Source organism: Ursus americanus, chromosome 11 (assembly GCF_024610735.1).
Source record: "Ursus americanus isolate L20-20 chromosome 11, mUrsAme1.1.p, whole genome shotgun sequence".
Lineage (NCBI taxonomy): Eukaryota > Metazoa > Chordata > Mammalia > Carnivora > Ursidae > Ursus > Ursus americanus.
In genome coordinates, this window is record NC_142137.1 from 75,761,803 (window position 1) to 75,789,499 (window position 27,697).

At 47.4% G+C, this 27,697-nt stretch overlaps 1 protein-coding gene across 17 annotated transcripts; it reads left to right on the forward strand.

Annotated features, from left to right (window-relative positions):
- The first annotated feature begins 33 nt into the window (after positions 1 to 33).
- On the forward strand, positions 34 to 25,139 carry ERMARD (ER membrane associated RNA degradation). Of its 17 annotated transcripts, XM_045770557.2 has the most exons (19): positions 34 to 231; positions 785 to 931; positions 2,981 to 3,149; positions 4,374 to 4,513; positions 5,752 to 5,853; positions 6,129 to 6,218; positions 8,563 to 8,660; positions 9,076 to 9,233; positions 10,281 to 10,395; positions 10,997 to 11,099; positions 13,749 to 13,778; positions 15,257 to 15,325; positions 16,390 to 16,563; positions 19,294 to 19,377; positions 21,019 to 21,092; positions 21,663 to 21,788; positions 22,040 to 22,258; positions 23,030 to 23,143; positions 24,951 to 25,139. In XM_045770557.2, exons 3-19 carry the CDS (start codon positions 2,981 to 2,983, stop codon positions 25,132 to 25,134), a joined length of 2,049 nt encoding a protein of 682 aa, XP_045626513.2. In that variant the 5' UTR covers positions 34 to 231; positions 785 to 931; the 3' UTR covers positions 25,135 to 25,139. The 17 variants fall into 17 exon arrangements, with proteins under 17 accessions (XP_045626513.2, XP_045626511.2, XP_045626514.2 ...); XM_045770555.2 differs by having other exon boundaries at positions 34 to 931; XM_045770558.2 differs by having other exon boundaries at positions 34 to 931; positions 9,097 to 9,233.
- The last annotated feature ends 2,558 nt before the right edge of the window (positions 25,140 to 27,697 follow it).

Genomic DNA, 27,697 nt, shown 5'->3' on the forward strand with positions numbered 1-27,697 from the left:
GAGCGTGCGTCATGACGCCAGGCCGGCCTCCCGGAGGCGGAAGTGACGGCCCCAGAGAGGCCGCTAACCGGGTACCCGTGGGCAGGTGAACGCGTTCTTGGCGTCCGCGGCGCCCGCCGAGGTTCGGGCGGGAGGAGGTGCAACGTAGGCCGAACCCTGATAGCCCGGCGGGCTCTGGGCCGCGGTTCCCGGGCCTCGGTGGTGTCCGCGCCGGCGCCGCCGCGGAAGCAGGTTGGACTTGCCAGCCCCTCGTCGGCGGCTGCGCGGGGGATGAGCACCCGACCCTGACCCCGGAGGCGGCAGCCCTGGCCCTAGTTCTCCTTGGCCAGTTCTCCTGGGGCTCAGGTCCCCGCACGTCCCAGGCCCCAGGCTGAAGGCCGCGAGTCAGTGGTGTAGGAGTGATCGCGTGCGGGGCCCCAGCCAGGTCTTCACAAGCCATTACGTCATTGATACTATGGGCTTCGTCCTCTAAAGGAAGCTTTCTCTGCGTCCTGCCCTGTGTCATAATTACTTCTGCAGTTGGTACTTGCAAACTGAAATTCGAAGTTTTTAGGCCATTTTGGTTACAAAACTAAATCACAAAGGCCTCAATGGCTATAGATCGGGTTATACGGGGTTGCCTCATAAGGTTTTATTTTCTATCCTCGTGCAATTAAATATAAAACCTCATCATCACTTTTAGCAATAATGGCTACTGCTTTTTGAGTGCTATGCGTGAGATGCTTTTCAAGCATTATCTCTAATGACTGCAACCCTAGAAGATAATATTGTGCACCATTTACAGTTAAAACGGAGGCTCAGAATACTAATTTCTTCAAAACAAGAGGTACAACGAGTCTGAGGAAGAGTTCAAACTGAAGGTCCTAAGCATAGGTCATTTGCATTGCCCCATGCTGCCCTGGACAAGACACTGGAGTATCAAGGAGTAAAGGTATGGGTGGGTGCACACAAACGCACACACTGACAAATGTCAGGGGGAGCGGTTCTGGTTTCTACTGGGAGGACAGGCATGTTCATAACTAACACACAGGAAAATGTACAGTCGTGAGTCACAAGGTATTGCAGTATCTAATATTTCTTGATTTGAAGTGGGATTTTATTCCTAATTAACATGAGGTGTGTTCTTGTCCAAGACAGTATGAGCTTGAAAGTTAACATAAAAGCCAGCTTCTAGAATTGTGTATCTCTTGGTAGGGGACAGGATATTGTTGTTCTCCAAAGCTGAAGTGTATTCCCTTCAGCTCCAGGTAGGATGAGCCATCATTTAGTTAACTCTCATTCGTTTATTGGGTGGGGGGCTATGCTGTGTCGTGGGGTTACGTTCTGTATAAGACCTGACCTTGGTGCTCTCGGATCTTACAGTTTGGTTAAGGCTGCTGGGCAACTCTATTGATAGGGCGAATACAGCCGAAAAAGAAGACATTTCTTAGAGCTTCTGTTACCATATCCAGGGCCTGCAGTAGTGGAGTAGATGGGCTTTTGTGCAGAAACAGTTCTGCCTGCCACCTGTCACTCCAGAACCAGAGCTCCTTGCTTTGGAGTTCAAATGCTTTTAAGAAATGCAAGGAGTCCCTTTTGATATCAAAGTAACGCTTTAGGGTTACATTTCTCTATCAGTCGGAAGACAGACCACACTAGGTTTTGAAGGAAGAGACTTAAGTAAGAGTTAACAAGGTGTAGAATTGTTACAAAAAGAGTAAGAAGAGATCTCTGCAAGTATTGTGGACTTGGCAGCTGTAGGAAGCAGTCCCTCGCTGTGGGACTGAGAGACCCACGGAAGTGGTTGGAATTTTACAACTTAGAGATTTCATGGAAGGTCCCACCAAGCTGAAACTTGGATCTCTAAGGAACAGGTTGTGCTGCTCAGCTACGGGTTGGGCCTGGCAATTCTGGGAGGCAGACCTTTGAAGAGCAGGCAGTGGACAGCTGGTGGGGTGTCTCTGGTGGGGTCACAGTGAAGAAGCTGGGCCTACAGGTGCTGGGAAAACTGCAGACTGCATTCCGCTACTCTGGCCGGGGGCACTGCTGCTGCTGGGGAGAAGCTCCAAGGGACAGAGAGTGGAGAGGAAGGCCCAGGTTGCAGGCAGCAGGAGCAGGTCCCGTCTTCCCGCTCCTGTCTTGCAGTGTCCGTGGTCCCTGACCGGCTGGGCAGCGTGCGCTCTGTAGGCTCACGGCATCACTGCTTGTTCGGCGCAGGTTCCCTGAGTCTGTGGAAGATTGGTTGTCAGCCGGTGCTGAGAGTGGGAAGTGAGGGTTCTGGGGAACAGGAGGAGTGAACACTGTAACGGGGGGATGCTGAGTGGAGTGGAGGAACTCAAAATTACCAGCTTCCAAACCAGGGTGCTGGTAGGGCTTAAGCCTTCGTGTTAGAACAGACACCCTTTGACTTGATACATCAGATGAAGACCCCATGATAATTTTAGTCCCAGAGTGTGACTCCTTTGCAGGTTTATAAGATGATGTTAGTGTAATATGGGGATAATTAAGAGGCTTTGGTATTATTTAATCCTTCATGTAAAAGTGTGGTTTGCTGCTTCTTATACCACGTAAGGAGTCTGAGGTATGCTTTTTACTTCATTGTAGTTCATTGTGCTTGATTTTCTGCTTTTCCATTCCCCATTAAAAAAAAATTGCTCATTTGGTAACTTGGGGGCAGTAGAGGAATGCTAAAAGGAACAGTGCACTACCCATACGATGTGCCAAGCTTCTGTAAACTCCTATCTTAACAAATATTATCAATAATTTCACATCTTCAACATTTATTTGAAAAAGTTTATGTAAACTATCTTTAATTAATATTAAATCATAGTATTTCAATCATACAGCTCTCACGGTAGCCAGAAAGTGTGTCAGCAGTAGCTATACCTGGGTGTGTTCTGTACTTAAGATAGAATGGGATTTTCTTGTGACTTGAATATATAATTGATATTACTCTGTTTGTACCTCTTTTAAATAATGTCTTCTATATTTTATATTTCAGATGCTAATAGAGGATCCGATTACCACTTGTCTTTCTCCCTCAGTCTATGATATGATCTGTAACCTCGGGTTTGAAGTCCGAGAACGTTGTGATATCAATAGCATTGTAAGTCAGAGGGGTGAAGTATGCTGGCAGACCATCACAGCCTGTGTGATCTATACACAATCAGGTCTGTACATTCTTTGCACCGCAAGCAGCTGTCAGTGATATTCCATTTAAAACGTCTTGACTCTAAAACTTTCCTTTCTGACCATTGTTTCTCTTAGTTAGACGTTGTTATAATACAGACCTAGCTCAGAAGACGAAAGGGACCGGGTGACATGGGAGGGAATGAGGCCAGAGGACCACAGGAGAGATACTAGAACGGTGAGCCAAGGAAGCCCTGTGTGAGAAGGAGGCCGCAGGTGGCACAGTCTCACTCCAGGCCAGCAGTCAGATGGAAGAGAGAAGAAAGTAGGAGTCCTAGGAATTCTGGGTAGGAAATGACCAGTAGGATATTACACAGCTGTCTTAAATGTTCCAGGCTTTATTGTACATTTTTTAGAGCAGGGATGTGGGTTGGGAAATTTAATAATAGTTACAAAGTTTGCAAATGAACGTGCTCTGGCCCAGCAGTTTTATCCCAGGAATTAGTAAGACAGGCACACTTAGTATGAAAGAGCTTTTGTGCAAGGTTACGCTTGGTGCTGATTGTAAGCAAAAATGGAAAAAAACCCAAGTGTTGGAAACAGCCAAACGTACTGCGTCACTATGACAGAGGCACACAAGAGAGTGTTATGTGGTGGCACGAGGGAATGAGAAGCCCATCTCTCTGAACCACGTGGCTAAGTGAAAAAATAGGAGGAGCATATAATTGTATTTCTGTGTGTATAAATATTTCTATATATACCCAAGGAATTAATAGCCATAGTTGCTATAGGAAAGAGAACTGGGTGGCAAGAAGGGAGACCTTCACCCTTTTCTATTTTTTGGGTGTGAACCTTGTGAATGTTCAGTTTCAAACTTATCAAAAAATTAAAACAAAAAATTCATGTGTTCTAAAATAACGTCATTGGAAATCTCACAGTCTAATAATGTCAAGTAAACAAATCAGGTTAAGATAGATACAGCATGAACCTGATTTTGTATAAACTTAGGTACCAGTAAAGTGAAGAAAATATTTTCTCTTGATTAACCAAACCATACTAATAGTGTATTTTTCTTTTATTATCAGATAAGCGCTATGTAACTTATTTCAGCAATATCGGAGTATCTTTGTTGTAAGTTCAACTATAAACCAGTTGTTGATTTCATGGAAACTTCACAATTAAAACACTTTTTCTTTGATGCTTTAGGCATTTTCATCACACGATATGGAGCTGTGGTACTAACACTTGTTTTCTTATCCCTGAAGCCCAGAGTCTGGATTACCAGGGCAGCGTGAGGCTGCTGGGCCCTGTGTGTGAGGCCGTCCACTCACATTTGTTATCTCTGACCAAGGGGCAGTTTGAAATTCAATACACACCGTGGCTGCAGTGGACAGCTTTTCCAGAGGTTTGGCTTGTGAACAACCTTTAGAAATATAGGACTTTGCAAAGTCTGCTTAGAGGCCCTCGTTACCTGCTCATCTTAAAGGGGTCTCCTCCATCCGCTAAGCCATCCACCTGTAAAAAGGCTTGAGGGTTGTGAGGGAAACTTAGACTGTTACGCAATCACCATGGCCTGAAACGTCCTTGGAACAAAGGAAGTTTTTGGATGCATTATCCATACTGGGGTTGGGGAGTAGCTAGGTATGTGGGTGCTGGTCCTGGGACAGATGAGGATGGACCACTCCAGAGAAAAGCAAAGACCTTACGGACAGACAGTAAGGTGTTCTTGAGACAGTGGAACAAGGAAACCCGGGGGGGGGGTGGTGCTTGGCTTGTGGAGGGTGAATCGAAGGGAGGAGGGGTCGTGCGGGGTCAAGCCCAAACCTTGTTTGGGCTAGTTTGTTGGTTGGTGCAAACCAGCCATTGCACTTGGCACATTTAATGACCACAATAGGGCAGTAACTATAAAAGGTCCAATTCTAAAATACTTTAAATTTCCTGATATCGATAGAAGGGTCATTGCTGTGACAGGCCGAGCTGCCTCACATTTATCTATTATTAACGAATCAAAATGGGAAATAAGATTTAGGTCAAAATATTTGACTTTCCAATTTATAGTTATGCCAGATTTGTTGCTTTCAATAAACATTTAAAGGAGGAAAAAAACTTTCAAAACTCCTTAGATATTAACCATTTTTTTGATTCTTTAGATATTGTTTACCTTGAGTCTTAGACAACATAGGGCTGGGGTGCCCACTCCTGTGCAGTCACACATCTGCATATAACTTTTGACACCCTCAGAACTGAACTGCTAATAGCCTACCCTTGACCACAGGCCTTACTGATAATGTAAGTGGTCGATTAGCATGTATTTTGTATGTTTTATGTATTATATATTGTATTCTCTCAATGAAGTCAGCTAGAGAAAAGTTATTAAGAAAATCGTGAGGAAGAGAAAAATGCACTTACGATACCATACTGTATTTGTGGAAAAAATCCACATGTAAGCTGACCTGTGGTGTCCAAACTCACGTTCAGGGGTCAACTATATATCTCTATAGAAAATGTTTACCCATACCAAAAAAGTCAATACCAGTTGACACCTTTAGAAGTTTGAATGTCATAAATAGTATTGCTTGAGAAATATTTTGAGAAGTATTTCTTACTGATCATAGGTTCTAACGTATGTCTTATTCTACACAGTTATTTCCTGAAATACTCGATGCTTTGGAAAGCCCTCAGTGTCCCGCTATTCCTCTTAGCTTAATGAAACTGACGGCATGTCTAGAACGGGCTTTGGGTGATGTAAGTGTGAGAACTCTTTCTTTGGTTCACTAAAGTATCTGCATGAACATATAACTTCTACAGCTATCCTCAGACTTCTTGATTTTAATGATTGTTTTCCTATGTAGTCATTTGGCACAGATGTTTATTTAGTATTTTTCTCTTTGAATGATTATGAAATCAAAACATTGGTGTCTTCAGTGCTTTTCTCCCTCATTTGTACAAATAGTGGCTTGATGGGTGGGATTTTTCTTCACATTGTTTGGCTCATTGGAATGCAGCTGTTTGGATTCTAGGTCTTCCTACTGAATGGGAAGGATTGCCCCTTTCTTTTGAGAGATCTGCTTGCATCGGAAGAGCTTGCTGCGGTCTTTGGGCGGTCGGTGGTAAGCTTGTTCACCTGGACTTGGTAGAGTCGACGCAGCACAGCCGTTTGTGGTAGCGCTACTTCTGTTCCTCAGAAAGTGATGCTGCAGTGGGAAAAATGGATGACAGCTGTAATTCGAGCATACTCTCCCTACCCACCTCCCCTTTCAAAATTGCCACTTTTCCAGGCACAAGACACAAGTCTCTCTTACTCTGAGTCTTAGCGTGCTGTAATAGTCTCTGGTGGGATGGCCTTGGGGGGCCAGCCAGATGAACAATTTGAACTCTATTGCTTTCATTAATTATACATTAATAATTACCATAATTACATATTCTAGAATAAAATTTGAACCATTCAGGGAGTGGTATTAAAGTTTTATCGTAAAATATCCATTTTTTTAAATGTGGGAATTTATGCCCTTTTGAAACTGTTCAGGCTTCCTGTGAAAAAAAATTAGATGCCAATTTAAAAACATGCAGAACTGTCTACTTTGTCAAAATCTTCGACAGGCCACATGACCAAGGCTGTTTAAAACTAATGAGGGGCGCCTGGGTGGCGCAGTCGTTAAGCATCTGCCTTTGGCTCAGGGCGTGATCCCGGCGCTATGGGATCGAGCCCATCAGGCTCCTCCGCTGGAAGCCCGCTTCTTCCTCTACCACTCCCCCTGATTGTGTTCCCTCTCTCGCTGGCTGTCTCTATTCTCTGTCATATAAATAGATAAAAAATCTTAAAAAAAAAAATAAAACTAACGAATAACCTTTAGGCAACCGAGTGAAGCAGGGTCAAGGTGCAGAAGAACACCAGGATAGCGTCCTGTGTAAAGCCGAGCCAGCTGAGCCAGGATGATGTTTAAAATACTGGTGTAATATGTTACCAGCTAGACTCACTATTTTTGGATAAGAAATCTGTTTTCAGTAAAGACCTCCCACTTTATAGTGGTCCCTTGTCAGCTTAAAGCTCACTTTGTTTAGTGGAGAATATGGAGTGAAGATCAAGTACAAAATACCTGTAGTTACACTGAATTCTGAAACAGATCCAGGTGTTTTGACCCGTTGTTTATTGTCTGCCTGGGTGCTGTTAGCTTCTTGCCGACCTGCAGCCACTCTCAGGCGCAGATCCTTCTACTAGTTCATTGGCTTGTGTATTTCTGATTGCCCAGGTGGTATGAACAATTAATTAAAGTTAGTAAATTAAATTAAAAATAAATATAGCTTTAAGAGTGTTGTTACGATTACTAGTATTAGGTATTACTATTCATGTGCTACAAATAGACAAGAGTTTCTGGAATTGCATGAAGAGACTGGTTGCCAAGTGTTCTGATGCTGAGTCGAAAACGCTCTTTGTAATTTCTGCTCTGGCTTGTCCTGCCCTTTGAGAGAAATTCAGAATTTCTGCATCTGTTCCCTCTCAGCAAGAGTCCTTCAGGCGTCTGAACACAGCGTTTGTCCTTCCCCGAGTCTTCTGGGGGCTCACTGTTCTCGTATGATTGCTTTTGAGTTCTTTTAGTCTCTGCGTGTCTTCCATTTTTCCTGAATCTGTTCCGAAGTTTTGCGCTTCTAACCAAGAGCGAGCCCGTGGGAACGCACGAGTCTCGCCATCTGAGAAGCGGGAACCCCATGACGGGAGTCTTTCTTTTTTTTTTTTTTTTTTAATTTTATTTATTTATTAGACAGAGATAGAGACAGCCAGCGGGAGAGGGAACACAAGCAGGGGGAGTGGGAGAGGAAGAAGCAGGCTCCTAGCGGAGGAGCCTGACGTGGGGCTCGATCCCATAACGCCGGGATCACGCCCTGAGCCGAAGGCAGACGCCTACCTTTTGTGCCACCCAGGCGCCCCGACGGGAGTCTTTCTAAGTGGAGGGATGGCAGCAGGTGAATGGTGAGCTTCCAGCCAGCAGAGAAGTAGGGGAGGCCTGGGCTAGGAGCATCAGTGGGCAGCCCCTCCTCACAGGGTCTGCCTTCTGTGCAGTTCCCGTCTCCTACTCTCTGTGTTATTTTATCTAGGTAGTAGGCACGCTCGATGTCTCATAGCCTGGGACAGATCTCATTCCCCGTCGTAGCTCGTGGCCCCTGAGACCTAGCTTCCAGCTCTCCATGCTCGTATCCCTCATCTGCACAGTGGGATTAATAGTAGTGCCCTCATAGGTTGTTCTGAGGATCAGTTCACACGAAATGTGTTTGACATGTTAGACGCCCGGTAAATGTTGTTTGAATACTATTACTACTGATACTACTACTGTATGCCAGCCGGAGTGTTGGGTCTGTTCTAAAGAAGAAAGCAGACATTCTCCCACAATTCTATCAGTTTATTCCGTGATTCTGTGATTCTTTAACTGTTCAGTAATCTGTTCTTAACCTGATTAGATGGACGTGCTGAAAGTCTTCGTCGGATCTCCGTGTGGACTCAACCTGCGTAATGTCCTATGGCACGGGTTTGCCTCTCCTCACGAAATCCCCCCAAAGTATGTTGGTAGGAAGGTCATTTTCTCTCTTTGAGGTACTTCGGCGTTTGTTTGACCTTGAATTTTACGTCAGGGAAAAGTGTGTTTTGAGAAAGATAAGAGTTCTGAGGCAGGAATTTGAAGATCAGACTGAGGTCGATGAACACCTGGTGTGGTGACAGGGTTGGGACCCCACTGACTTCCACCCCAGAGGCAGCCTGAGGCCGAGCCTCGCGGAGGTGACGAGGGGCACCACTCGCTGGGACACGGGAGACCCTGAGACCTGCGCTCGCGAGCCTCCCAGCCCTCGCGTAGCTGAATTCCCACAGCCAGGGGGGGTTTCCTGCAGTCGAATGGTGGTGTGCTTTCTTAATTTTAATCTTGTTCTTTTCAACGTCAGTCTGTCTCTGTGTATGACGGTGCATTTTTCTAACAGATCCTGTGGTGTTTGCACTAGATACTGTTCAGCGATGATACTGTTGACTGCGGGATTGGGTCAGCTGCTGAAGAGTTACTTGCAACGAACTGAACGTGTGCTGGCACACCGGCCTTTCGTAGCTCTTACAGACCTCAAGGATTTGGCCGTTTTCCCTGGCAAGTGCTGTACTTCAGTTGCCCCTGAATGTGTCTTCGTGAAGATAGGGATAAAGTCAGGAGGTAGCATGGGGACATGAGCCGTTTCGATGGACTACTTACTCTCCAGAGGCAGGAAAAGATGAACTTTCCAAGGTGCTTAAACTTCGCTACATAAAACCTCACCTCCTCCCACCGCGCCCCCCAGGTTGTGCTGGGGAGTCTTTGAGAGTCGTGGCTGCGTGAATCCATTATTCGTGTTAGAAATGGTTCATGCTCCAAGTGTGTGTGCATACAGATGGCTTAGGACCATTTCGGAACGTACATTCCCCTCCTTTTAGCCCTCCTGCCTTTGTACACGTGATTATGCCAAAAAGGCCACCAGTGTAGGTGGTCTCCTCCGTCGTCTTTTTAATTTTCAGTGCCAAAGCCGTTTACCAAATTAATGGGGGTGGGGGACACAAGACCTTGAAAGTGCAGTCAAACTATGTGTTTGCTCTGACCCCATTCCTTTTCCACTGGGGCAGCAGAGCTGTGGGGGCTGTACCTCTGATGGAAATCATGGCAGGAATAGCCCAGGTCACCTTGGTCCCGGCAGTCTTAGCCTTTTCGTACCGCAGACCCTTCGGTGGTCCAGTGACTGCCAATGATACGTACTTTTTAAGACTTTAGGGCAGTTTTCAGTTTGGAACAAGATGGATAAGGAGGTGCCGAGATTCCCCGTACACCCCCGCCCCGACACATGCAACATCGCCCCGCAGAGCACATTCGTTACCAGGGATGAGCCTACATGGACACGTCATCATCAGGCAGAGTCCACAGTTTACCTCAGGGCTGAGTCTTGTTCCTCTGTCTTCTGAAAATGTATCTACTTTTGGTCAGCGTGATCAGCCCTGACGTCCTCTCCTCTCAGCTGTGGCCTGAGTCACTAAACAGGCGGTTGTGCGCGTGCGCGTGCCCTGGGGTTGCCGCAGTCACCTACAACCCGTGGGCATCCCGCCCTGCGTCTGCTTACATCCTTCTTTGGTTGACGAGCGTGGTTGTGCTTAAGGCTCTGTTATTTTGCAGAGCTCACTTCTGAGGTACTTTCGGTGTTAGAAGAAGTGATGAGGAAATCCTCTTTCATATCAAAGGTCATGTTGCCGTACTGGGAAGCTGCGTTAGTCGCGTTCAGGTCACACAGGTGAGTGAGGGGGCCCTCTCCAGGGGGGCCGAGCAGAAAGCACTTTCACAGCACTGACCAGAACATGCGTCAGCCGTTTGGCGGGGTCCATACCGATAATCGTGGTTTGGAATCAACTTCTCGGTGTCACTTGAGTTCTTACTGTGAGAGAACCGCGTGTCCCTGCAACAAGGAGGAGGTGAGTTAGACTCTGTTTCCTGGGGAGCAGAGCAGGTGCACGTGGATGTCGTGAGGCCCACGGCCTTGGCCTTCCTTCAGGTTCCATTGTGTGTAGGTTCATTCGTGCCTTGAGAACCCACCCAAATCCTGGAATACGAGTATTTCTTACAAGTGATGGGAGGAATCGGGCAGATGTTTGATAACATCTTATTCGGGAGCTTCTAAGCATGTTTTCTCTTATGTCAGAACAGTGGAAAGGAGATTGAAGCTCACGGGTCTAAGCAGACTGATTCTGTGTTGTTTCTCACGTTAGCGGGTACTGTCACCCCTCCTTGCCTTAACGCACATCGATAATATCTGGAACAAAGTGCAGTTATTTGGGGTTGGTGCCAATGTTTACTTTTAAAGCTTGAGATTTACCCATTTTCCTTCAATTTTGCAGGTTTGCTGACTGTGCCGTGTTGTTACTGACACAGCTAGAGACGGGGCTTAGGAGAGTTTTTGCCACAGTTAACAGATGTCCGAAAAGACTTCTGACTGCTGAGGTATGTATGCTTTAGTGATTGATGGTGGTTGCCGCTGTATTGACAGCTCTCTCTGCCTAATTAAAAGTTTTTAATATCTCATTTTTGTTTACCAGTAAATGAATTTTTTGGCTAAGAATTTTCTTTGGAAGGCTTGATTGTCATTTTTTGTGGCTTCCTATTATAATGATTTTAACGACATATTATTTGTGATTGTTTTGATAGTTCTGTATTTCCAAGTATTTCAAACTCGTTGCAAAAGTAGAAACCATGTTACTCCTCTCTGTAGCTATTACTGTCAGTGCAGCATTGTAGCCCCAGGAGGTGGCTCTGCCCAAGGACACTCCTTGCTCTGGGCCAGGGAGGCTTGGGGAAGCCTTTGGGTGGCCATATACCCAACTACCTGCAGAGGCTGCGGCGGGCAGAGGCAAGGGGGCAAGTGTGTCGGAGCGAACATCAGTGGCCAGTGTACCTGGAACTCTTGTTTCTTTCACTCAATCAGCTTCCGCTTTCTGCCCCTTTTCAGAAGCATTCTTCAGAATTGTGTTCTCAACCCTGTGCTCCCTGGATCTACCTCCGGGAAATCTTACTCCCTCCCAGGTTTTAAGCCACCTTACTTGCAGGGGAGCAAGGATTGGAAAATACTTTGAACCTAATAAAAGCGAAAGCCCGACACGTGCTGAGTTGTTGATGTGGCCAGAGCAGTGCTGGGACAGCAGTTTGTAGGGTGAAAGGCAGGTGCTGTCCCAGGCAGTCGTCTCCTCTAGCTCAGCTCGTCCTCCTCTTGAGTTAGGCTTACTCTGTTTGCTGAACATTTACAGGAGTTTTCCGTACTACTTTATTTCTAAAAAGCTCACTTTTTCTCCCACAAATTTGTTCTGTGTGTTCCTTATTGTCCTCATCCGCTCAGGCGCCGGGCCCCAGCCTCCAGTACCACCTGGTGCTGTGTCCCCTTCGTCCATTTGGTGTCCAGCCCCACCCGCCCATTCTCACCGCTGAGGCCTCACCCGCCTCCTCTCACATTATAATAATTATCACAGTGATAATGATTCTTACGTCTTTCATGGTCTCATCTGCTCAAAACTTGAATGGCATCCCGGTACCTACAACGAGCTTCGCGTTTGCACGGGGCATGCCGGGACTGCGTATGGTCCAGCTTTCCTCCGGTCTGTCTCCTGCCGGATTCCTCCGGCATAACCGAGGCCCCTCGCCAGTCCCAGAACATGTCTTTCCTCAGGCTTTGCCCACGGTCGCTGCCTGACCACTTCAGGCCATGTGAGTGACCTCCCAGTGACCACTCCAGTTCGGCACCTTCTCTTCCCCGTGTACTGTTTTGTTGCCTCACGTGCATGTGTGTACAGGTTTCTGGTGCAGCCTCCTTAAGAGTGCAGTGCTCACGTTTGTGTCCCCCGATGCCCACGCCCAGTGCCCTTCCTGTCGGCTCAGTCCCGGGCAGTGCTAGGCAGCATTGCGGAGCACCTGTCTTCCAGCAGAAAGAGCTAGAACCCCGGTTGTCACAGCTGTCACTCTAGTATGCTTGGGATTACTTCATGGTGGCTTAAACAGATTTGGCTGTTTACGTGTTATTTGACCACACAAGTAAATAGCATGACTGTTTTTATCAAAGACTATCTTAGATTGTAGGCCAGGCTCTTGTTCAGAATGACCCTGGCATCAACTTATTTATGAGTCAAGACACATGAGAAAATAGTTTCTACAGCTGTAAAGTGCTGTGCCCGTGCCGTTCCTGTTTACTGCATAAGGTCTCTGAGATAGTGGGAGATCGGAAGATGAGGAAGACTGTGTGACTTTAGGAAGCTCACGTGTGAGGAGTAAGAAATAAGACATTGATACCAGTTCCTTAAGACAAGGTAGAAGTTCACGCGTGCAGTTCATGGCAATCGAGGAGAAGTTCAGTGTTTAGTAGGCAGTCGGATATTTAGAATAGAGCTCAGGAAGAGTTTTCAGGTCAGCAGGATAGGTTTGGGAGCTAAAGATACAGACTTTATAGGTATGTGCTATTATATAGGTATCATAATAAATGTTGAAGGAAGTTTCATAATGTTAAGTTGAAGATATGTTAATAAGCATTAGTCAATGAGACACTTTGAGAGCTGGCTTCCACAGAATGCTGATTTCATCACAGTGTATGCAAAATCTTCCTAAATTCCCCAGAAGCCTTTCGAGATGGGCACTACCTGCATGCCATTTTGCAGAGATACCTGCGTGGGGGGTGCCCAGGGTCTTGCTTCTGGGGAGAAGCCAGGCATAGATGTTGAGGCAGCCGGCTCTAGAGCCTGTTGTCTGCAGACGGGACTGATTGCACCAGGAAGCGTGCAAAACACAGGCTGTTTGTGGGAGAACACGTCCAGTTGTGCTCACCTGCACGCAAATATGTGTGTGAGTCGGGCTGTGTGATGGGAGGAACGTGAGCTGAAGCGTGTGTGAGAGCAGAGTTTGAGCAGGGCCTGCCGGGCTCACCGTAGCTTGGTGTGATGTGCTGCGACGCCAGTGGCATTCTTCCCAAGGTGTCGCCAGGTTAAGATTTATTTTCAAAAGAAGGTTTCGTATTTGTGGCCGTGTACTAGAATTGTTTTTCTCCTTTGAGTAATGTCACTCTACTTATATTTTGTTTTAATTATTTCTTTTCTTTTGTTTTCTTTTCTGAAGTCCACGGCTCTTTATACCACCTTCGATGAAGTAAGTAGACTTATGGAGTATCTGGAAACAAAATGTTGTTTTTTACTACACGGGAAATGTTGATAGTCACACATGCAAAAAAACCACTTTATTATGTTAAGTATAGTTTTCAGGCTAATTTTGGGATCCAGTATGATTAACCTAGTTTCTGAAGTTACGGAAAGAGCAACATTGGAAAATGCCAGGAGATCCTAATATTATATGCTATAATTATGTGGAGGTTGCATTTTAGATTTAAGATTAACACTCGCTTGTCTTGCACGTGAAATACACATGCGCTGCAGTTTAACATGCACGCTGATGTATTTAATCTGTGAATTGGGTGTGTGATTCTGAAGCTGAAAATCTGGGCTAGTAAAAATTGCCATCGAAAATATCTTTAATCACTTTAGAGTACAGAGGCTTTCGTGTGTGTAATCCTGGATAATAATCCTTATAGAGCCTGAAGTGTGATTTCGCAGAGTTAGCAGACATGAGGAAACAAAGGGAGAGTCTCTGGAGAGATTTGGGTGTCGAGATTACTTTGCCTTTAAGATAACTCTTCGACTCCTTAGTGAATGAGTGGCGGGTGGAATCAAGCAATGTGCCTGTAGACTTTATTCCGTTAGGTGAGTAATTTGCTATAATGTAATACATAATATGTTTGATGCTATGATGGTTAAATTAGATAGTGAAGTCATATCTTCATGGGATTAGGGTCTATAGGGTTATTCGGGTGGTTGCGTTCCAAACTGGTGTGTTAAGCAGTGGCATATAAGGTAACTCTGATGTATATTTCTATCCACACACACACACACACGGATACACACTCACACGTGTGAATATACATGAACCCATACATAGAAACAGGAACACACATACATGTAAGTACACAAATACAAATGCATCCATACATATATGCATATATGTATACATATAACACAGAAACGTGCACACATATGTACAAAATCCATAGAAATGGATACACACATGTAAATCCACAGCAGCGTATGTATGCACAAATACACATACGTGATATGCACCCCTGCACCTGTACACGTGAATTCACCTGTAAGTACACATCCACACACATGTATACACGTAAACACACGAATACCAGATATACACATCATCACTCACACAGATGGATGTAAGTACACATAAACACCCGTATACACACACAATTAGGAAGCTCTCTCTATTCCCATACATTCCTAAGGTCATACTGGTTTAGAAAACAGGTGGCTGCCGTGTCTTGTCTTTATCCTCATTCATTGTTTTATCCTGCCCGGTTGGCCGGTGCGCAGCACACCGCTGGCTTCCGGGGTGGGCTCAGTGGCTCGTGGGTTGTGTGCAGCACCCAGTCGCTAAGACTGTCCTTACTTCCTGTGCTTCGGCTTCTGCAGTGTGTGAGAACCAAAGACGCCGGGTCCTTTGAAGGTTCTGTATGTACATGTGTGTGCACTAATTAATCACTGTATGTATTTTTGGTGTTTCAGATATTGGCAAAACACTTGAATGATGGTAAAATCAATCAGCTTCCTCTTTTCCTCGGAGAGCCTGCAATGGTAAAATACTAGGCCTTTTCTGATCTGATATTCTTCTGTTTATGGATGTGATTAGCACTTCTCCAAAATGAAGTAATCTTGGCTTGTGATACGCTCACAAAGAGCGCTTCTGAGCCGCCCTGCACTGTCTCAACGTCACGCACGCGGCAGAGTGCAGCTCGGGTTTAAATGTCCTTTTTCTGAGGCCTGCTGATAGAGCTGCCCTATTCCCAAATGGCATGTGAGTCTGTCATACGGAACGTGGTGCTGGAGGGAGCAGCAGTCACGGATAGCGATGTCGACCATTTTTTCCATTTCCTACTTACCATTTTTTTTTTTTTTTTTTTACTTTAGGAAGCTATTACAGTGGCTACTTTGGACTCTAAGTAGAATTTTTATATTTATTCCTTTTAACTGAGAGTTCCTAGCAGGCTAGATTCTAGTTCCTGCATGACGTTAGTGGGGTTCTGTGCACTCTCTGGCATCAGGAAGCTAGGATGAGTGAACTAGGGTATCTGGCCTCTGTCTCCCTCCCGGATCTCTGGGACGGCTCTGTCCACTTGCCTGGCTCAGCAGTTCTCTTTCTGCTGCAGCCTGTGCCATAAGGAAGGAAGCAGGAGAGAGTGATCTGAGAGAGGGCACTTAGAGGCTGCAGGACAGGGAGAAGCTGTGTTCAGGCAGGAGGAAAGTTAGCTTCCAGACATGGACACCTCAGCCTGTTCCTTCAGGGGGGATGTGAGTAAGACCTGGTGAGTTTTATGAAAGCACTGGCTCTGTCCACTTCCTTGTCAGTCCTGCCCAAGCAGCATGGCGGGTGCAGTGAGAGAGACCGGGGCTTCCCAGGGAGGGTCCTGCCCCAAGCAGCAGCAGAGTGTGTGGGGGGTGCAGTTAGAGACAGTTCCCAGGGAGAACCCAGCATGGTCCCTCAGCTGTATGACCTTGATTAAGTCTGTCTTTTTGAAGCTCGGTTTCCTCGTCTCTGTGAGCACACACTGCTGCTCCGTAGATAGGTCACGCGTGGCCCGTTCTTTCTTCCCTCGGTTGAGAAAACTAACAAAATATTTTCTCTGTTTTTATTCTGAAAGGAGTTTCTTTGGGATTTCCTGAACCATCAGGAGGGCCCCCGTATAAGAGACCGTTTAAGCCACGGGGAAATCAACTTACCTGAATTCCCAAAAGAAGTAGCAAACCAGTTGCTTGCATTTTCCATCGTACTTATACTGAGATTCGTTGCCGAAGATCTGTCGGCAGCCTGTAAGGTAACATATAGGGAAGAGAACCATTAGATTCACTGTCACTCAGCTGTGACAGAATACAGTTTATTTTCAAATGTAATTAACCCTTAATCACCTTTTCTTTAAGTTTATCTGAGTTCCAGTATGGCTCCATCCGAGCACATAATCGTGACTTGATTTGGTTACGTGCATGTATTTGCTGCAGCAGGTAAACCGATACTGTGTGACCAACCCAAACAGCCAGTATAAAACAGGATTAACTTAACATATTAGGAAACTTTACAAATGATGGTTAAATTGGTCGGATGGAATATTTGCATTGATCGATCAACTAATTCTTTTATTATTTTATAACAAATAATTTGGGTTATTGATATTTTCATCTTTTTTTCAAGTTAAACATGTCACAGTTACTGTAAAGATTGTGTAGAGGTTCACACAAAACAGAAAACGTGATAGGAAAAGTGACAGCACTCAGGGGCGCCTTCTCGGGTGAGCACGGTTCCCAGGTGGGCGTCTGCTCCCGCCTCTTCCCACGAGCACACGGTGTAGCTAGAGGAAGAGACCTGTTTGTGGCTAGCATTTGTGCCACCTGGTTTTTATCAGCGGCTTGACGTTTTTATCCGTGTATCCTCGCTTATGTAAGCTCTTCCTCATGGATGGGTGAGTTCTGACGTGTGGAACACTCCCAGTTACAGTGTCTGAAGTACACAGTCCTTGTTCACTTGGGCACGTGTGTAAGTGAATTTGTTCAAGTACAGTTCTGAAGCAAAACGTTCCAGGAAGACCATGTTTTTATCTCTGTGTTTTGTGTTACTTTGCTGTCTTTTTTTTTTTTTTTTTTAAAGATTTTATGTATTTATTCGACAGAGATAGAGACAGTCAGCAAGAGAGGGAACACAAGCAGGGGGAGTGGGAGAGGAAGAAGCAGGCTCCCAGTGGAGGAGCCTGACGTGGGGCTCGATCCCAGAACGCCGGGATCATGATCTGAGCCGAAGGCAGACGCTTAATGACTGAGCCACCCAGGCGCCCCAACTTTGGTGTCTTTTATTGTTTGTTGGAAGTCCGTGATTCTTTTGTGTACGATTAATGTCTTTTGCTCCATTTTATGCATTTTTATGGTTTATTAGCCGTACTTGCCACTCCAGTGTGCATTTTGCTTCTTATTTTTCTTGAAGTTTTGAGGTCTTTACGTTTTGGCTTATACATTTGGAATTATTCTTAAAAGACCCTTTGCTTTCCAAAATTAGAAACATATACATGCATTTCCCTGGTACCTTTGTAGGTTTTTTTTTTCCATTTGCATCTTTTGATCCAGTTGGAATTTATTTAGAGAATCTAGGTTTACTTGTTTTTGTTTTTTTTGTGGGTTTTTTTTTTTTTTTTTTTTCAAAGGGCTTGCACGTTGGCCCGAGAGCATTGGGAAGACAGACATCTCGGTAGTGTGTGCAGTGGACTTGGTGTGCTCACCTTTGTGACACAGTTCAATGTCTGTAAGGTTACTTTCCCATCTCTCTTCTGTTTCAGAATTTCCGTCTCCTCCCTGTTAGGATTGCAGGCAAACGTGTACAGTTACAGTAAACATAAAGTCCAAGGCTAACCAAGTAACAAACAGGAATGGGCTCTTGATGGATTAATTTAGGGATAATTGATGGTTTTTATAACAGTGAAAATTATTCCCGAACATGGTGTCTCCATGTCCTCAGCCTCCCCTCCCTGAGCCTCCCTGTGAGTCGCAGCGCCATCCAGAGGCCAGAATCCTCCTCTCTTTGCTTGTCCACGTCCTGTGTTCCATCCTCCACCGTAGACTTGGTCCCCAGCACTCCAGTGCCGTGTGCTGGGCCGAGCTGCCCCAGCCTTCACCTGCGCTCCCTGCAATGGCCCTTTGTTCTCTTGTCAGCATAGCCTCCAGAGGGGTCCTCCATAGGCCCTCCCTCCTCCTTCCCTCCACCCTCCATCCTCCCAGGTCTCGGGTCTCAGAGGAGAAGCCGTGTGCTCTGCCGAAACACAGGGCCTCTTGTGGCTTCATCACTAATCTTCACACGTGTGACTTGTGGCTGCCCCACGCAGAGGTTGGCCCGCCTGCCTTGTGCACAGAACCTCTCTGCTATGCGGTAGGACTTGGGTCTTAGAGCGAATGAAAGGTTTGCACCTGGATATATAGCGATTTGCTTTGTGCTATTGAGAATTCTGGGGAGTTACTGCTTCTGTGTGGGAAAGCAACTGATTTGATTATTGGTATATTAAGTTAGCTTTCAACTCACTGACTTTTCTTTTTGTTTCTGATAGTTTTAGTTAGCCAGCATGGATTTTCTAGTCACACAGTTACATCAGCTGTAAATAATGTTATTCTACCCTTTTGTCCAGTATTTATGTGTTTAACAACATGACTCATTTTTGGTTGTACTGATTTTTAATGTTTAAATTCCTGTTCTATTTTTTTTGGAGACGTTCTTATATTTTCTAGTTGTTTGGAGTCTTTCTTCTTTCTTATGTATTTCTTGTGTCACTGATTGTGGACAAAGAGCGGATGTGCCCTTTGTTATGTATCATTGTTAATTGGCTTCATTTAAAAAATCTTTGTTGGTTATGATTTGACCACTGTCTCAGACCTGTTTCAGTGAAGAGTCTTGCTCTCTTACAGCTGAAGGAAAATGGTGACACGGGAGCTGTTGCATGACTCACACTCAGCCAGAGAAAACTGGGGGCCTGTCCACACATCGCAGTAACCCTTGTCTGTTTTTTCTGAACCAGGAAAAAGCAGCGATAAAATCATTGGTTGGTCTTGCAGAGGGCTACCGTGCTCACTTCCACCCAGTTTCTCAGCTTAAAAAACAGGTGAGCCTCACACGGGCCATCGGGACGGGCGTGCACGGCTCCTGCCCATGGGTCCAGGCAGCCTGGCAAGCCAGACCTCAGGGGCGACTGGAGGCTGCCGCTCAGGAGCGTGGCCTTGGCCGTGCAGCTCCGTCCCTCTGAGCCTCATGTCCCACATCCAGCAGAGGCAGTAATGGCGGTGTTTGTTGTTTCTGGTGATTTTAGTACTTGAGGTGTGGTGGCTGGGTCAGCAGGTTGTTGCCTTAGCTCGGGACTGCTACCCCATGTGCCAGTGGTGAAGAGTGGCAATGTTCCTTTTACCACGTGAGGCCACAGCTTGTCCCCTTGTGAATTAAATCATGTAAACCACAGACATTTGAGCGTCTCTGCCAGGAAGTCCCCGTGTGGAAATGAGCTTGGGTACTTCACTCTCCACGTAGCAGGATATGAATGAGCTAGGGGCACGGACGGGGTTGTCTTCAAGAGTAGAGCAGTTGTGACAGTTGCTAATGCAGACGTTCCTCAGTGAGCTTGCCTCTAAACGGAAGCTGTAGAATCCACACGTGAGGGTTCAGGGAGAGATGTGTAGCGGCAGCTGGAAGAAACTGCCGAGACAACAGAGTCTCATTGATGACGTCTTAAGAGAAATAGTGTCAGAAGGGGCTGTCAGCAGTGGACATGCAGAGAGTTCTAGAGGTGTTTTGCTGTCCTGGTGCTACGTGAGGGAAGAATTCAACCCGAATACCTGTGTCCCACGGGTTCTAGTTCAGCAGTGAGGCATGAGGCTGCAAGGGAAGACACCAGAGCATGCCTGCAGCACCCCGACCTGCAGTCAGGAGGGAGGAAGGGAAGGGACGAAGAAGGGGGAGCGTCCCGGAAGGAAGAGAAGCTTCAGGAAGGCAGGCTTTGCCCATAGACCTCCGTGGCCGAATCTCCAGCCTCACGAGCCCTGCTGCTCGTTGGCTGCTGCTTCCACGGCCCTGGCTGAGGCCCCTTCATGCCCCACAGTGGGTGTTTCCGACGTCACCCTCCCCGGCAGCCTCTTATTCCTGCTGCCTACGATGTATTCATTTTTCATTTAGCGGTCTTGCAACCCATTCTTTTTAAGGTCATTGCTCTGCTTACTACTGCTGCATGAATTACATTTAGTGGTGTCAGCGTTCGATTTGCTTACACTTCCATGAGTCAGAAATTTGGCATGGGCTTTCCCTGGTTTGGTGTTCCATCTGAGAAGATGAGAAGTTGGTGCAGGGCCTCCTGGAGAACTAGGGAGAGGTTCTGACCTGGCTTCCAGAGTCACACATCCTCACTTCCACTGTGTTGTCTGGGTGAAGACCACTCACCAGAGTACGTCCAGGTTCGGGAGGGGATGCAGACCTCAGCTCTCAACAGCAGGGGCGTCAAGAGTTTGCTGATATGTTTTACAACTACTCCGCATAGTAACTACTTCCTAATCTCCTGCTAATTTCACTGGCCTTCTCTTATCTGATTATATTGAATAACTGCGACCCAGCACCTGGTCTTAAAATGTTGTAAGATCGGTAACAATTTTAGCAATATATATCTCCTAGAAAGTGATCGCTACGTTCGTAATAGTTACAAACGTATTTTCCAGACTGTTATTGTAAAATCTTTAGAAGCAGTAGGACATTTTCCTCTCAGGTGCTGAGCTGTGAGAAGAGCATCAGGGTTTGGCCCCTCCTGCCTTTGCCTGAAGAGGCTGAGGAGGCAGCCAGGTGAGTTCTATCCTGGGGTCACGCAGACCTCACAGTCCCCAGTGGACGCCAGCCTCCACGTGAGGTCTTGGCCACACCATGAGAAGACCAAGTGTGGGGGGCGTGCTGGGCCTCGGTGGGTGGGGCAGGCCCCTCGGTGGAGGCGCAGGGGGAACGGTCTCCCTGCTGAGGGCCCAGCGGTGGTGGGACATTTGGGGAGACCAGACACATAGGAACGAGGGGCAGTCTTTGTGGGGAGGAGGATGGTGTCCGCTCGAAATATTTAGTGGGTGATTAGACACAGGATCTAAAGGTCAGGAGAGAAGTGGGGACAGAGAGTTTGGAATCGGGATACAGCAGATGCACGTCATGGGAATAACACTTAGATGGTTTGTTGCTTATCTGTCGTCAACAATGTGTTGCTTTTAGCGGATCTTACCGTTTATTTTTACCACTGCCTCTGGTAGTGGCTTTTTCATTTTATATTTGGGAAAACTAAGTTGTAGATTAAGTGAACCGTTAAACATTGTGCATGGGCACTGATTGGGCGTCTTCATCATCGTCCTATATCTACATATCTTCTGTTTTCAGATTAGAAGGTACTTCTGAAACGCAGGCCTGTGAGGCTTTATTCACAGAAATCCTGCAAGAGCTGCTCCGCCACTTGCCCGAGGGGGACGGTGTTGTCAGCGGCTGGGACCGTCTTCCCGATGAGAGGTGAGTCTCTGAGAACTGTGGAAAATTTCGGAGCGCTGGCCAGCCGCGGTGGGGTCCCACACTTCCACGGCTTCTGAGGCGCTGGTGTGCCCGACGAGGGTCTCCTGCACACTCTGCCCCCACAGTAAAGCGTGCGTGTGCGTGCCACCGCAGACCTGAGCACAATGCGCGACTGGCCACTGCTCCCCAGAAGCTGACCGTCGAGGCGGTGACCATACGCCACGAGAATTAATGCACGCTCTCATCCCCAGGTGCTCCCAGGTGATCCAGGAGCTCTGCGGCACCCCCGTCCCAACTCTGTTCTGTCCCAGAACTGTTCTGGAAGTGCTCACCGTGCTCCGAAACATCAGTGCACACTGCACCCGCGTGTCCAGCCAGGTCGCTGCCTCTGCGGAGCTGAGACACCAGCAGTGGGTGGAAAGGAGGCTGCGCTCCCGGCAGAGGCAGACCTACCTGCACATGCTCAGTAGGTGTGTGGCTCGCTGTCCTGGTCTGAAGACGCCCCGCTGGGCAGGGGTTCTGTTGGGATGCAGCTCTGATCTTACTTTCAGAGGACATTACAGGACACAGTGTTTTCAATACTGTTATGATTTTGGCGTAAGAGAATATGGGTGCTACTGACCCCAGTGAATATCTGCATTTAAAATGTTAGCAGCAGGTCAGCTTGGGCATGCTGGCATCCTGGTTCCGTACCTGTTGTGTATTTAGGGCATTGTATATCCCTAAGAAATTACCGTTTGGGACAAATTCCTAGAACTCTGAGTTAGTGGTATCTGTATCTATAAAGCTTTTAACGGGTTTTCCTTGGCTGCTTCTGGAAGGTCCACTCCTACCAGCAGTTTCTAAGATGATGCCTGTTATGTTAGATCCTTCCCCAAGCCCTTCCCCTGCAGACACTGAACACGTTTCCATGTTTGCGCCATTTGTGTGTTTCTTCTTGTGACAGTCCTTTACCAAACATCAGACTGTAGCAAAGATGCTGGCAGATGGAGAGACCCAGAACCAGTGGAAGTGCTGGACATGGAGCCAGCGGTGTCCTGCTCCTGGGCGACGGCTGCTGGAAGGCTGGGTGGCAGCAGGACAGGCAGGGCATGGCAGGGCAGGGCACACAAGGAATGCGGCCTTCTCCTGCAAAGTCTGAATTGAAGTTCCCTTGAAAAAAGGATCGAAAAAGAGTTTTCACCAATTTAAGTGCAAAATACTTACATTTGTCAAAATTTAACTTCCTTCATCTTTTTTAGTATTAAACTTCTGTCTCCTGTGCTTTACCTGATTTTATTGCTGATTGCCCTGGAATTGGTCAACATTCACGTGGTTCATGGAAAAAATACTTACGAATATCAACAGTATCTAAAGTAAGTGTGTTGTATGTGTAAGAAATGAAAATTTACTTTAAGTTTTGGTAAATTTAAGTGATTTTTCACTTCGGGTTATTTTATTTTATTATTATTATTTTATGTTATGTTAGTCACCATACAGTACATCCCTAGTTTTTGATGTAAAGTTCGATGATTCATTACTTGCGTATAACACCCAGTGCTCCATGCAATACGTGCCCTCCTTAATACCCGTCACCAGCCTATCCCGCCGCCCACCCCCCTCCCCTCTGAAGCCCTCAGTTTGTTTCCCAGAGTCCATAGTCTCTCATGGTTCATTCCCCCTTCTGATTACCCCCCCTTTCATTATTCCCTTCCTTCTCCTCCCGATCTTTCTGCTATTTCTTATGTTCCATAAATGAGTGAAACCACATGATAATTGTCTGTCTCTGCTTGACTTATTTTACTTAGCATAATCTCCTCCAGTCCCGTCCATGTTGCTGCAAATGGGTAATCGTTCTTTCTGATAGCTGAGTAATATTCCATTGTATATATGGACCACAACTTCTATAGCCATTCATCTGTTGAAGGGCATCTCGGCTCCTTCCACAGTTTCACTATTGTGGACAGAGCTGTTATGAACACTGGGGTGCAGGTGCCCATTGTTTTTTCAAACCCACAGTCTTGGTTGGCTCTTCACTGGTTTTCTCTGGATTTTGGTGCAAGTTTGTGAACCTTTAAAACTAACACCTGTGTAGGGTCATCTCAGAACATTAAATGTGATGAGCTTGCAAACGCTTTCAGCTTTCCTCCTAACACCACCACAACCCAGAGAGTGATACTGCTGATGCTTTGTGGGTAGCACATACCTCGTGTTTAAAGTGAACATAGAAGCAGGACTGGCGTTTTCTTAAACTTGGAACCCAGGTGGGAACCAGGGTAGCCGCCATGCTGAATGTTATGGACCGGTGGCTTCAGATGACACCGCCGCCCCCGCCTTGGCACCGTTGACATTCTGCTCTGGGAGGTCATCCGCGGTAGGCCGTCTGAGCACGCATGGTGGGAGCAGCGCCCTGGCCCCCCGTGCCGTGTGCCGGTAGCCCTGCACGGTGACAGCTCAAGATGGTGCAGACATTGCCAGGCACAGAGTCATCCCCAGCTGAAGACCACTCTCTAGATGAAGGATCTGTGGACTTCCATTATATTACTCCTTTAACTTCTAAGTTTGAAAATACTCAGAATTAGAAGTTGGGGAACATTTTAGCCTGCTTGGCAAACTGGGGAGAATGTGGAAAATAGAAGAGGATGTGATCCCCACACATTGGAGAGGAGCCCGGGAGCCATCAGATAAAAACCTCTCAGCAGTGCTGTGTCCGAGTGGAAAGTGTCTCCCGCGAGGCAGTGCACCTGTACCCCGAGCGCAGGCGCGGGATGCCCGGGGTCGGAGGGCGGCACCCGCACAGAGCCGCGGGGCCTGCACGCTCCCTGTTGTGTGCATTGCGTGCTCACGTGCTCACGTGGCGTTTAATCCGGGCGGTCGCTAATGCCTTTTCTGGAGCTCAGTTCCGTCACGTGCAACCATCTTACAAAGTGAGAGTGAGTTTAACAAGGTGCTCGGGGGAGTAACTCGTCTGGGGTCCAGCCGCCTCTCCAGGGACGTGTACGTTCAGCATCTCTTCGTCTAGCTTCTGTTATCACTTCCTGTTTGCATGTAGTTTTTTTATTTGAATTTACAGACAAAAATTCAGTACAGTACTTTAGTTTTAATTCCGAAACAAAAAGTGTATTTAAATCATTGTTGCATTTTATAATAGAATAAAGAAATTAATTTTTTTCATTAAAACAGGTTCTTAAAGTCGATCTTGCGGTACACGGAGAACCTGGTGGTTTACACCAGCCAACAGAAGAACAAGTGGAATGAAACTATCAATCTTACACGAACAGCACTGTTGAAAATTTGGACTTTTAGTGAAAAGAAACAAATGTTAATACATTTAGCCAAGAAATCCACAAGTAAAGGAGTTTTATGAAAACACTTAGAGGTCAAGATACTTTTGGCTACATCTGAAAACCCAGCCTGAATAGGCTTTACCAGCACGGACATTGAAAAGCCAAAGGTAGGGTGGATTGCAGGCTCTGCTTGATTAGGGATCAAGTTCTGTTTTTCTGCAGCTTTCTGAACTGCTGTTCCCATGTTTGTGTGAACCTCGGACTGGGTCCCTTCCTGGGACCTAATGGCTGCAGCATTTTGGCCACCATGACACAGTGTCCAGGGGGAGCTTTTCACCCACATGTCACCCAGAAAACTCAAAACAGTCACTGTGGCCAGGACCCTGCCCCCATCCTCACTGGCGATGACTGGGTAGACTTCAATCCTGAGCCACCACAGGGCACGGAGAAAGAGTGTGGGCCAGTCCGGCCTCATCCTGGAGCTGAGAGTAAGGTTGGATGATCCACATCCCATGGGACAGAGTTGGGGAGGAGGGTATGGTGGGCAGACATGGGTGCTAGGCAGCAGGTTTGCCCGTCCATGTGTGGCCAGGAGAGCAGGAGCCGTGGCACCTGTCTGGGTGGGGAGGGTTTCTCATAGGAGTGGGGAGAGCTGGAGGAGTGAGGGTCAAGGGTGCAGTCACCCCGGTCCTGCTCAGAGAGCCAAAGTCCGTGATTCTCAAGGGCTCTCTGTGCTGCTGCAGTTGTCTGGGTCATCTGTCTGGTGACAGTCCAAAGCCAGCAGCTCTCAGGACCCGCTGTGAGGCTGTCCCAGACCTCAGGTCTGCATATGCGCTAGGCCACACACAGTGAATCGTGGCCTCTTAATCCACCATCCAAACCTCCCAGGCAGGGTCTAGCCCATGTTCTAGTCCAAGGAACAGTGTCCATCCTGTGTGTTTCTGGCTTCTCTGCTGTTGGAGAGCAGTGCTGAGGAGACCTCAAAAGGGAAGGGGTGGTGCTGTGGGACGACAGACATTCCATCCATCCCTTGGCCAACTCAACACCCACCACCCCCTTTTAAACTAAACTCCAGGACAGAGAGCACGAGCTGTGCCTGTGATGCACCCTTCTCTGGTGCAGGTGTAGACCCCAGATCCCACGTGGCTGAGCTTCTGCTCCTGCGACTTGTTCTTTTGCAGCAGTCACACCCTCCCTTGGACAGATTCTAATTTAAATGGTAATTTATGGGATTAGCCACTCAACCCTCCAGATATGGGAGCTGCAGTGAAAGAACTGATACATTTACCAAGCACATGGAGAGATGGGTGGAGCTCCTGTGCACCTTGCGTTTGCTCCTGGTGAGACGACAGATGTTGGTATTAAAAATTCCCTTTTCTACAACCCATTCCATGTTCCTCTGCCTCCACCACCCACTTCTGTTGGTGGTGGTTCCTCACCTGGTGGGTTGACCCGGACCTCATTCCTGAGAGGTCTCCCTCCAAGAAGTCTTTCTGGTTTGGGCAACTCATTCTCCATTGGCTCTGATTGCTGGAAATGGGAATTCTAGGAGGTTCTCCAAAGGATCTCCTAAATTCCAGACACATTCCTGCTTGCCCCTGTCTGGCAGCAGGCCTGTCCTCAGGGGAGTGGGCAGCAGTGACCCAAGTCATTACAGTCAACTGGCTTTGCATTTTGGTTCTTGGTGCGAGGTGTCCAGGGCAGCCAGGTGACCTCTCAGCCTGCAGGCCGATGGGACACTCGTGTCGCTCTGCGGAGCAGACCTTCCTAGGAACAGATATTCATGTCAGCAGAGCCCAAGATTCTCAGAGGGCTGTGCTAGTGGCTGATGCAGCGAGAGGGACCATCCCCACGTCACATGCTTCCTCCAGCTGTGTGTTCGGTGCGGGCAAGACCACGCTGTAAGGTCATGAGGGGCAGTTCAGGGCACAAGGCACTGCCACAAGCCAGCATCTCGAGCGGAGCCCCTGCCGTGTTGTCCAGCTGGGTGGTTGGGGGTGCAGAGCCCGTGCCGAGGTGGGGATCATCCACGGACCTCGTTGCCAGACTTCTGTGGGAGACAGACCTCTTAGAAGCAGTGCTGTCAGAACCATGGCGGTGAGTAAGGCTTTTGCGGGGGTCACTGACAGGCACAGAAAGGTCACGGACGTCCACAGATGAGTCATCGTGTCCCTGAACACCAGGGGTGAGCTCCCACCCGGGAGATGTCATCTGCATGTTGCTCCTTTCGGGAGCTCGAGCCGCTTCCCCTTCCTCAGCCCTTGTCCACAGCTGAGACCCACCTGCCACTGATTCCCAGTCCTGTTCCTTCTGAGACCTGGACTGCCACTGCCCGCTTTCCTGGAGACCCGTCCTCCGGACTGTTGCGTTCTCCAGGTAACGTGAACTGTGACACGCGGTGCTTGACCTGCTGCTCCAGGGTCACCCTTGAGGCTCTCGTGCTACCATTCTTCACCTTTTTTTTTTTTTTTAAAGATTTTATTTATTTATGTGACAGAGAGACAGCCAGCGAGAGAGGGAACACAGCAGAGGAGTGGGAGAGGAAGAAGCAGGCTCCCAGCGGAGGAGCCTGATGTGGGACTCAATCCCGGAACGTGGGGATCACACCCTGAGCTGAAGGTAGACGCTTAACTGCTGTGCCAC